The sequence below is a fragment of the Rattus norvegicus genome, chromosome 2 (genome assembly GCF_036323735.1).
Source record: "Rattus norvegicus strain BN/NHsdMcwi chromosome 2, GRCr8, whole genome shotgun sequence".
In the NCBI taxonomy this organism is placed as follows: Eukaryota; Metazoa; Chordata; class Mammalia; order Rodentia; family Muridae; genus Rattus; species Rattus norvegicus.
Window position 1 is genome coordinate 204,005,604 of NC_086020.1, and position 12,091 is coordinate 204,017,694.

The window sequence follows — 12,091 nt, forward strand, 5'->3', positions numbered from 1 at the left end:
ATAGCAACTTAGGACAGCAGATAAACAGACCTTCCAGGGAAAACTGATGAATTCAGTTTGATCAGCACAGCTCAGGGGAAAAGGCAGAGAGGTTATGCCATGGCACAGGGTTGTTCAAACATCCTACATACGTTCCAGTGCTCAGAAGACACAGCACACAAGCACACATGATAATAAAGCAACAAAATAGAAATTAAAAATATAGTACGTAATATGAAAAAGAAACACACGCAATAGGTGCTCAATCTAAATCTCTTTAATTTGACTCTTACAACTTTGAGTCGGCATGGATTGCAATGAATGGGTCTTCAGCAGAGTTACTAATAGAGAAGTGAGCTTTGCCATCACTGCCAACATTTACTTTAAGTCCAGTGCAATTGCCATTGACTTTATCTCCTGAAATGACATCACAGTATGTGCCAGCAGGAAGACCAGTCTGTAGAGTGCTTGACAAAGCCCTGAAAAAATAGTATTTAATTTATATTCAAGCAGAGAGATTACATATATAAATATATACATATATATCTGTATATATATATATATATATATATATCCACAAAATAATAAATGCCCCAGTCTTTTCCTAAAGAACAAGGACTACTCAGAGCTCAGTTAGAGAATCCAAATATAAAAATATGTGCTAGTGGGAATAAGTCAATTCTCTACACCAAAGGCATTGTTTTAAATGTATGCTAGCTTTATGGCCTGTAATGACCATGCAGAGAACACAGTGAAACTCAACACTAAAGCCTTCCTATGAGGCCTGTCACTGTTTCCAGTCTGTCCTCTGCTGGACTAACACTCTGATAATTCATTTTAATTTCAATAGCATTAATTCTTCAAAACTTCTTCTGTTACATGATGACTCAATTTTTTTTCCTAGAATTAAACATAATCTAACATTTCTATGGATACATATAAGTGTGTAGTAGGAAATTGTCTACATGACATAATTCAAGTTCTCCTACTAAATTATCAACCATGTGCTCTTTCAGAAAAATGTTTTACATACTTTAATAATTTTCTTGTAGTCAATGAAGTGAGCTTTTTGGAAAAGTATTATCAACCAGATAGAAAGATGATTTTAAATTGAGACAGTTCACTGGCTCCCAAAGAGATTCTCTAAGCTAGAATTATTTTTGTTGTCGTTGATTTTTGTTTGTTTGTTTGTTTGTGTGTTTTGTTTTGTTTTGTTTGTGAGACAGGGTCTCTATATATAGTCATGGCTGTACTGAAACTCACTATGCAGATCAAGGTGGACTCAAATATGCAGCAAAATGGGTACTTCTGCTTTTTCTATTCTCAGATGAAAGGCTGTGAGCACCACTCTTGGTATCTGACCTAGTGTTCTACAGGTGAAGAAGCCATAAGAGAAGACTCCAAGGTTTTACAGGTGAGTAGACAATACTGAGTTTTTAAAGGCAGAGTAAGCAACCTTTTGAAGAAACTCATATACCACATGCAAGTACACAATGCCTTAAATAAATTAAAACACGTACAGAATTCAGACTCTGTAGAATGGATAAATATAGAAGTAATAACCAAAGGTACTGGAGAAAGTATTCCAATACAAATATGACACATTGTTTTATGATGTTAAGATGTAAGTTGCTTACTCTTGATATGCTTTGTGAAATGTTTCAAAAGAGCTTGTAAATATGAATGCATGTTAAGCCATTGTAAGCTGTAGTTAAAGATCACAAAAATAAAATTTTATTAACACAGAGGAAAAACAAGAATTCATATATCATTTTTCTTATGTACACTGAACATTTATTTGTGGCTTAATATCTTTGTCTGAAAGATTTTTCACATATGAAAAATATAAATGAACAGGGAAAGAAAAGAACCATCCTGGAGGGCTAGAGAGATGGCTCAGTGGTAAGAGCACTGACTGATCTTCCAGAGGTCTTGAGTTCAATTCCCAGCAACCACATGGTGGCTCACAACCATCTGATGCCCTCTTCTGACGTGTCCGACATCTACAGTGTACTCACATAAAATAAATGAATCTTTTTTTTTAAAAAAAAGCATCCTGGAGTGCAAAATTATACAATCCTTTTTAAATTAATATCCACTTACCAGTCATCATTGTTAAAGACAATGAATCCTCTGTTTCCTCTGCTAAAAGCCACTTGGTTGCTGCCATTATCCCACCAGTTTGCAAAAGGCTGACCGTTGACTACATTCCTGAAGGCAACCATGTTCCTAAAAACAGAGTATCTCATGAAATGCTGGTACCCTTTAATTCAACAGTTTAAAATGAAAGGTTAAACAAATTCTTTATTAGACAAGATCTGTAGGAGACATCCCACCTGATTTGACGCCATCGATGTTCACAGACCCAGTCATTACCACAAGTAGTGTCTGGATTAATGGTCACTTCTTTTGTTACTCCATTGTTATTAGGTGGTCCAATCCAGTCATTCACATCCTTAATTATTAAAAGCATAACATCATTTGAATGCCTGTAGCTCCCTGATTCTTGCCACTACAGAAAGTCAAAACCAAGCCCACCATGCTAATTCTGTCTCTGAAGTGGGTAATTATTATCTAAGTACTTCATTGTTTTCAGAGATCTTCACTGAGTTCTTCTGTGCAAATTGAGGTTCTCTACAACCATATTAGAACAGACTCCAGTTATTCCCTGAAATATTTCCATCACTATATGTTACAAGAATCTGCTTCAGTGTATGCATAAAAGAGAAACAGTTCTTTACTACTATAAAATTAAAATCATCTATGAAAATGCTTTTAATATAACAATTTTTAAGTTAATGTTTGTTGATTTCTTACTAATAGCTTATAAAATTTGCCTTATATAATATATAATATAAACTTCATTAAGTGAATCAAAGTATAAGTGAGCTTCTTATGATGTCTAAGTATTTGAATATACCTCGAGAAAAGACAATTCTACTCATGAAAGCACTTCAAAAAGACAATAAATTTCACTACACAACAAAGGGATTACATTCAAAGAAAATAAAAAAGTATTTCATAATTTATACAAAAGTAAAATTTTTGTATATATTTGATGTGTCACTATAAGGCTAATAATTTCCACTTAGATATGATATTTCACATAGCCTATAAGATGCCTGATAGTCTCATTACTTACTTGAATTCTGAAATTGTTTAAATGCATGCAGCTAATGAACAAATACATACTGGATATAATTCGAGGCATCCATGATACTCTTCATCAAATCACTGTACTGTGATTGTCATAAGTGCCTATCCATTATAATTTTCTTAATCACCCTCAAATCAGATGATTTCTAATTGCACAGGAAAAAATAAAAGTATTTTCAGATGTTGTTAACAGTCACAATTCTTTTTTAAATCTGTGAGTCAGGGCTTTATTAGGAGTAACTATTTTCATTCTGCATATGTTAGTATGTCAACATTTCACTTTGACTACCTAGTACTTCATCATCCTTCCTTCAGAAAGCTCTAGTGAATAAACACTTAATAATAATTTTCATATGCTGTAGCTTCATATGAATTTAAAATAAAATCACTCCCTCTTCTAGATTATAAAATGCTTTGAATAACTCTAAGACTTACTTTTCCATTCTGGAAATTTCTTGCCCATCGGTAACTTGACATTACTCTGGTGAATCCATAAGGATGAGCCAACATAAATCCAACTGCCATTTTATACATTCTGAAAGTTTCAAAATAATATTACAGCAGAAGTAAATAATACATCATTCTCACTAAATGCAGCCCCCACAGCAGCAGTGAACATAGTCCTACCTAGCATCCCAGAATGTCAGGATGGATGCTCCTCCAGCACCATGTCCTCGCTGATTGTCATGGTTGTCCACAAACACAAGGGCTCTGTCAGTAGGCACAAAACCCCAACCTTCTCCCCAGTTCCTGCATTTTAAAAAACACATTATGTTTTTCACAATAACATTAAACATGGCATCCACAACTATCTAAATCAATGATAATTTCATAAGAAGTATTTTATATGATATGCATATAAATAATTTTCTATGATAATATACACGGGATTTTACCCACTTTTAGGTCTTAGTACATAACATTTTGTTCTAAATTTATCCTTTAGATTTTTTTTATTGTAAGTTTATGCACTTGAGAATTGAGACATCCATGTTACTTATTATAGGATGAAAGCTTGCATTTAAATTACAAACTTTCAAAATTTTCAGTGCTTTAATATAGCAAAATGATATTCCATACTGTGGCCACATTATAGGGATTGTTCCAGCGTTTAACTATTTCTGGGATATGAGTCTATCTTTAGTAGGGTTTTCTTAGAAGCTAATGTACTCATCACAACCAGACAAAACTAACTAAGTGATACTTTGGATTTCTGCAGCTACCAGGTGATGATGTCTCAAATGAAAAATATGATTCATTGAGGGTTAATGAACACTAAGCCTAACTAATAAACAACAACTTAAATTAGAATATTTGGAGATATGCCGTATTGATGCCAAATGACAACAGACATATGATAGAACAGGTGATGCAGTGGTATAAATTTACTTTAAGTAAGACATCTTCTCTCCATTCCATTTGCGAATAACTGTGCCAAGTTTTGCACCATACTTGAATTCTGTCACGCGGCCATTTCCAAAGTACTCACTACCTTTAATTGCTTCACCACCAAGATCAATGACCTATGAGAGAATTGGGGCAAGTGTCATTTTAAATATATCTTTGTCACATTATTGAAAGATAATGTCATTTAGAATTATTTAAAATAGTTCTGTTATTTAAATGTTACTAATGGCTTTTGATATACCTACATTCTGATTTTATTAATAAACCTTACATCAAATTTTGAAGGAAACCAAACTACAAATGATATTACAAAGGGCACATTTTTATGCTTCAGGATGACTGCCAGAAGGGAAAATTCACTAGTAACACTTGCTGTCTTCTCAACATTAGAAGCGCTTATAAACTCATCATCTTTTCCTAGGAATAGAGATACTAAGGCATCATCCTCAGTATACTTCAAGTGATATTATTGCTAAAGAAAAGACTACATCTGTTTGCCTTAAACACTTACAATGCTGATAACATGAGACAAAACTCGAAATCAGAAAGATTGGCTTTAGACAAAAAGCATTATGAATTCTCTGTCTTATAAATGATATCTTTGAATATAAGAGATAGGTTAATGAAGTTAGCACTGCCTTGAAATACTATTACTGATTTAACAAGTGCTTGATGGCAGGAGCCAGGCATAGCTGTCCTCTGAGAGGCTCTGCTAGCACCTGACTAAGACAGATGCAAATACAGCCCACCATCACACTGAGCCCAGGGACCCCAAAGGAAGAGTTAAGGGAAGGACTGAAGGCGTTAAAGGGGATTGCAATCCTATAGGAAAAACAATATCATTTAACAGACCCACCCAGATCTCCCAGGGACTAAACCATCAAGCAAAGAGTACACATGGAATGACCATGGCTCCACGCATATGTAGCAGAGGACTGATTTATCTACACTTAATGGAAGGGAAGGTCTTTGATTCTGTGGGGGTTTCATGTACCAGTGTACAGAGATGCTAGAGTGGTGAGGCTGAGAGGATGGGCAGGTGGGGAAGCACCCTCATAGGAGCAAAGAGGATGAAGATAGGATGAGGGGTTTGTGGAGGTAAGAGCTGGAAGGGAGACAACATTTGAATGTAAATAAATAAAATTTAAAATGAAGAATTTAATATGTTCTTTCTGATTAACAACATTTGTAATGATAAGACTAAACATGACTGAGTTCTTAACATACATTATTAACTATAAGCATAGAAAAATATGCTATCTGGCTTACAAAATGAATACATTTATGAAAATCCCATGGGACTTTAAATCCTATGCAAAGATCTATAGAAATCCAAGGAAAGCTGGGTACATGGAGTCTTCCTGAGGAAAGAACACAATTGTTTGTGCAATACCAACATGTCAACCTTGAAAATGAACATATGGGGAGGAATATTGGAGCTGAATTACTTACATATGAAATACTGTGAACTTTATCAGTATTATGTGTCTGACATTATATATATATATAATATATATGTGTGTGTTCATATTCATACATACATACATATAAACATATACACACACTTGTAAACATATACATATATAATAAGAGTAAGTAAAAACACAGAGACCTTGATCCTGAAGGAAAGTCTGGAAATGTACATGAAAGTATTTAGAGGTAGGAAATGGAGGGAAGAAATGTTGTAATTAAAGTATAATATCAAAACTTAAAAAAAATCCTATATAAAGTTGTACCTCTTGGAAAATGAAAGGTCTGCTTCCTTGGGAGAACCATTTTGTATTTAGATTATGTAGTTTGTCCAAAACTGCCTTTATGTCTCCAGGCCACATGTGCTTAGCAGCATCAAGTCTGAACCCTGCTACACCAATGTCAATGAGATTGTTCATATAGTCAGCCACCTTGGTTCGAACATAATCTTTATCGAGTGCAAGATCCAGAAGGCCAGACAGACGACAATTTCTGACCTGTTGGAGCAAAGCAGGGTTGATTTATAAAAAGTCATTTCTGTCTGAGGGTGCATTTCTTCATTCAGTCATTCACACATTTATCAATAGCAAATTTTATATGGGTTTTGATTGGGATATGAAATGTGTTGATGATCTAATGTGGACCAGACTAAATTTTTTGTAACTATAGAAAACATCAGAGATTTAAATAAGTGAGCATTTTAGTTGGTTCATTCTTGTTCCTGATCCGCCTTTTTATTCCTCTCTTTCTCTGTCTCTCCTTCTCTCCACATCTTCTTCTCCATTTCTCTTTTACTCTTCCCTCTTTTCTCTTTATTTTACATAGGTCAAAAATCAAAGCCAAGAAGTTGCTCATATTAAGTACACTGCTACAAAATTGAAACTGTTCAGTGTTTGAAGGATGTTTCTACATATATTTGTACTTCTTATGTTTTCCATTTTATCATGTTTATATAATTGATAAAACCAAGTTTTTAATTTAAAAAAAAAATTGAGAGAACACTCCTACCTTTATCATTGACTTGAGTGTATCCTTACAAAAAATATAAAAATAGGACTTTTTTCTTTTCTATTTTTCATCATTCTGCCTTAGTAATATTCTTTTCTTTCTATGTGCAGTGGCATTTTATAAATTTCTGTGCATATGTAGAAGCATAGACAGTTCTTTATTTCCATCACTATCTCTTATTACCTGATTGGCATCATTGTAGTTATTAATTTCTCCATTACATTTATTATCGTTAAAATCCCAAGCAGAGTATGGAACTGCTGAGAATTCCCTGTTATTAGGATTGAAGTAACTTCCACAGGTACTGTGTGTTCCTGCACTATTGCCCGAGCCACACATGTGATTAATGACAGCATCCACATAAATCCGGACCTAACAAAGAAAAGTGCGTACTTCCGTTAGACTCAAAACTCTATAGTGTCCTTACAGTTTTCACAGCAAAGCTCTAAAACACTTCTTTACTGCTTTGTAGATTCACTTTAGAATAGTGAGTCAATTGAAAAACTTCTGTGAAATAAAACCAACTAGAGTCATACTATGTAAAAAAGAATATAGAGATCTCAAGGAGAAAGAAACAGAAACAACCATAACTACAAACAAAAGTTCAATTTTTGAGGATCTAGGAAATGTTATAAATTTGAAACGCTATTGTGTTTGACATTTTACAGGGTTACAAAGAGAAAGAACTTAGCTTCATCTATACACTACGTCACTAAAAACCAGAGGGAAGTTACATGTTTCTTCATTATAGAACAAAGCTAGGATTTACCACCTAAAATAATGATGGAGGAAGAAAGCCTAAGAATTGTGGCTAGAAAGAGAAATCACATAAAAATTACTTAATCCTCACATATGAATCAATGCCCATAGAAAGAGTTTAGGACATTCTAATAGCTTTGCTTTTAAAAGTCAAAGTTTTACTTTATAAGTACTATTATTTCAACTTCAAATCATATGTATTCAAGGATTTCAAAAGCTGACAAATAAGATAGAACTGAATTCTCAATAACACATAATATATAAAGAAAAATTTAAAAATGTAAAACCTGATCTAACAGAAATAACTAGACACAAAATAGAAATATTTCTTATGAAATCATTTTAAAGAAAATGTGTCTTCACTTACACCAACATTGTTGCACCTCGTCACCATGTCTTTGAATTCATTTTCATTTCCAGACCTTGAGCAAATTTTGTAGCTGATTGGTTGATATCTTTCCCACCAAGGCCTTGATGGATTATTAATTATAATATTTTCATTGGGTGGAGAGACCTACAAATATAACAGTTATAATTAGTATCAGATTATGGCTCACTTTATGTACCATACCTAAATCTTGTAGAAAGCTGTAATTAATCAGACATTACTTCTCAACCTATAAGCACTCACATTTGTTGATTAACAATCACCAGAAATAATGGATGGACATTGCAGAGGTCCTCCTGATATTCTACAATAAGTCTAAAGGTTCCAGAACTACCAAAATTTTTCCTTTCTCAGCAAAGTTATGTGTGAGATGAAGTTGTGCTCTAATGTCACTAGTCTTGATTAGAACATTATATGGGCATAGTAAGCTCTGCATTTAATTTGTGAGGTTATCTTACCTGCACCCCTCCAAATCCCTTAGGTGCTAAGTACCGCTCACATTCCTTGGCAATATCAGCCCAGCGCCACTCGAACAGGTGGACAATAGCAGTCCTCCCATCCGCAGTGTGTGGGTCATATTGAGCCCAGCAGAACCCAATGAGGGAAAGCAGCAGAACGAACTTCATTTTGCTTTGAAGTTGTCAGTGTTCTCTCTAGCAACTATTTATATTTCTGCAAAAAGTACATTCTCCAACGTAAATTTTCATGAGTAAATATTTAAAGTGCAATCTCTCATTTGAAAGAGATTAGGAGTATTGATGTGCACAGCTGAAGGTTCTTCAGAAACTCTCATGGAAAATAAACTTGATTCTTTCAAATATCAATAATTAATTGAGTGATATTAGATAGTATTTGTTTATGATCTTTACCAACAAGTACAATGAGAATTTCAACTGAAATAAAAAATGTATCTGAGAATTTTCATTTCTAAAACTTTGTACTGCACCATATCAGATAGAAATGGGATTATCAATTCATTTCTTTTTGTTCTCCCACTTAAGAATTTTTGTTTCAATATTTTCATTGAATTTTATTAAGCTGAAAAGTATTATGGCATGAACCTACTATTTCAGTAACAAGAGAATTAAAAAGTTAAGATTTTGTGCAAGTCCCCAATTTATAGAAAGTACTATAAATAAATAGATAAATAGATAAACAATTATACACAGGGGATAACTTTAAATTTCAATGCCTCTGGAATTGTGAAGTATGCATTTCTCTTTGATGAATCCATAGACTGAAACTTCAGTGCTCAAAGCAGTATAGTTCATTGTGAGTGTGTTAGTTTTTCTCCTTAGCCACACATCTTTTCTTCCAGACATAATACTTCATATAAAATAGAGTCACTGCCTTTCACAATGTATGTAAAATCCTATGAAAGAAAATTATACTATAGGTCAAGAAGCAATATCCTCCTTCCGTTCAGCAAGTGATGAGTTAGTGTCCAAGTTTACCAAGCACTGACTGTTGGGGTACACTGATGAAAAAAACTGGAGTTGAAGTTACTGGAAAGAAAAGTAAGTTTGCTCATGATTATAATTAAAGCATTAACAGTATTAATAACATAATTTACGGGAGCATAAAAATAAATGAAATTTATAAATGATAATATAGTAAGTCAGTTGAATCCAACATAGGCATCTTTCCAACACATTGTTCAGAGAATACTTCACTAAGGAAGTGACCTTGCCCCTGGTTTGGATGATTAAAGGCAAAAGATGCTATGAAGATGAGAAAAGCAAAACCATGGCAGAGTAAAGCCTACAACTTATGTGACCTTAGAATATTGGAGAGACATCAATAACAACAGAGATGTCAATAGAGCTAAAGCATGCATAAAAAGAGGGGAAGACAAAATCAGGTGAGGTCAGTAAGTAAGGTCAACATGCAGCCTTCCAGAACAGAAATCTGCCCAGAATCTATGAGGAGTAGACAATAATATTACAATTACAATAATATGTTCTGTGAGCAAATTTAAAGGGATCAAAAGTCTGTTCTAAAATCCAGTTATGTGCCAAGATGTTGAAATGAATGATGCCCTCATTATTACAGAAATGAACAGGAAAGGAGAAATTGCGTGATACCATCAAATCTAATCCTTGTAAAAAAATCCATACACATAAAAAATCCTATGTACCAGAAGAACTGAGGAAATCAACCATGCTCTTGTAGTAAATAACCAAGGATGCATGCTTACACTGTGGTGTCTCTTTGTTACAGTTGTCTATTTATTACACTGCAGTTCTGAAGTTGGACTTTCCAGTAGAAGAGCCAGCAGTAATAATTAGCTGTGAAGTGTTACCTTAAACAGAAGTCCCTGTTAGCCCATGCTACATTTTGCCTTTAATATTAGTATACTAATAGAAGGGAATAATTATTTCATACTGTTTGAACCTGCAAAGGACATATTCTATTTCATACACTAGGTCAATTAAGACTATATTATTAGCATTGACGTTGGATTTTTGCTACATTTTAATTGTCCATTATAAATGTTCATTTGTATACATGATTTGTACTATAATCTATAAAAACTGCTCTATAGGCATTAATAAGTCTTAGAGGAGACACAGCCCATACAAAGAAACAAACAGCACCCAAGTGCAGGACGGTGTCACTATTGTGAGAAAATGATGAGTAGACTGCTTCAGAATCTTTATAACTCAAAAACAAATAAGATTGATATGGATAATTGATAAAATAATTTATTTTAATAATGGGTTTAAATTTCAGTAATATATAAGATGACATTTCTTTTTAGTAAGAAAAAATATAAAAAGTTGTAACAGGGTAGGCGAAACTGTAAGGAATCAAAATAGTACATTAGATGTTGGGATATGTAAAGGAACAAAGGGTGTCAAGTTTGAAAAGTTGAGTGGCTACACCTAACTCAGTAAATAAAAAAAATGAAAAAATTGTTAAAGACCTAAGAATTTTTCGACAATGTAATTTTATTTATTTTTACATTTATTTCTTTCATTTGAGAACCCAGGTCTTAGATACTTCATTTACATCGTTTCAAGTCCACCCTGTCTCTCCTCCAACCCCTTTCTCCCTGTTCCATCTCTCTAATTCATGATGTTTTCTTTCTTATTTACTGCATACGTGTGTGTGCATTATAATGATCTGCATGTGTATAAATATTTAGTGCTAAACACTTACCATTTGATAATCTATCAGGGAGCTTGTTCAAGGAGAAGTCTGATTGTCCCTCTCTTAGCAGTCATTTATTAGCTGTGGTACTTCTCCTACATATGAGTTCTTATGAGAGTCCCTTCAGAAACTACATTCTTTTTTCATTTTAGAAGAGCATGTGAATGATTTAAAGTCACAGACAATGGAGAACAAACATTAGAAATAATGCATATTAGTAAACCAAACAATAATGGAGTTCTGCAGTAAAGATGGAAATTATGAGAGTGAATAAAATTATTATGCCAAGAGAATAATGCTTCCTAGTGTCTATATCTATGGGGAGATTCTTCCTACATACTCTACAAGATGGGGTTTGAACTTGCTCTGCACAGTGCTTTATCAGTCAATGGAAAGTAAGTAGAACTTTCATCAGTGTTTTTCCAGGGATGTAGGGAGATTTATCTCTTGAATCTGTGAAACTGCTATATCACAAGCAAAACTTGTACTTCAGGCAACAAGAAGAGATCTCGTTGTCCCTTTCATGTGAAAATTTGTGTTAGCTGAGCAGTTACCTGCCATTGTGTCACATGTCCAGGCTAGCTCAGTAGAAGTAATACCTGCATCAAAAACTAAATAATGTGCAAAGAAAGAAAGGTAGAGCAGTGCTGAAAATGGGATGGCAGTTAAGATGTTATGTTCTAAATAAAAATTATGAAGTGTCCTTAACAGGCTCACGTGTTTGAGCACTTGGTCCCAAGATGATTTTGTCTTTTAGGAAGGTAGAACATT

The 12,091-nt window shown here is 33.8% G+C and overlaps 1 protein-coding gene across 1 annotated transcript; it reads right to left on the reverse strand.

Moving 5' to 3' along the window:
- Positions 1-236: 236 nt before the first annotated feature.
- On the reverse strand, positions 237-8,809 carry Amy2a3 (amylase 2a3). The gene is made up of 10 exons (NM_031502.2): positions 8,626-8,809; positions 8,147-8,293; positions 7,204-7,392; positions 6,279-6,509; positions 4,525-4,658; positions 3,763-3,885; positions 3,571-3,670; positions 2,316-2,434; positions 2,083-2,208; positions 237-458 (listed from the first exon to the last, which is right to left on the reverse strand). The coding sequence occupies exons 1-10, from the start codon at positions 8,791-8,793 to the stop codon at positions 269-271; spliced, it is 1,527 nt and encodes a 508-aa protein (NP_113690.2). The 5' UTR covers positions 8,794-8,809; the 3' UTR covers positions 237-268.
- Positions 8,810-12,091: the final 3,282 nt, after the last annotated feature.

Excerpts from the sequence above, each read along its gene's own strand:
- Amy2a3 (NM_031502.2), bottom strand. The coding sequence starts at position 8,793 with ATGAAGTTCGTTCTGCTGCTTTCCCTCATTGGGTTCTGCTGGGCTCAA. Across the intron at positions 6,510-7,203 it reads ACTACAATGATGCCAATCAG|GTCAGAAATTGTCGTCTGTC; the intron begins GTAATAAGAGAT and ends TTGCTCCAACAG. Across the intron at positions 459-2,082 it reads GTCTTTAACAATGATGACTG|GGCTTTGTCAAGCACTCTAC; the intron begins GTAAGTGGATAT and ends CTATTTTTTCAG.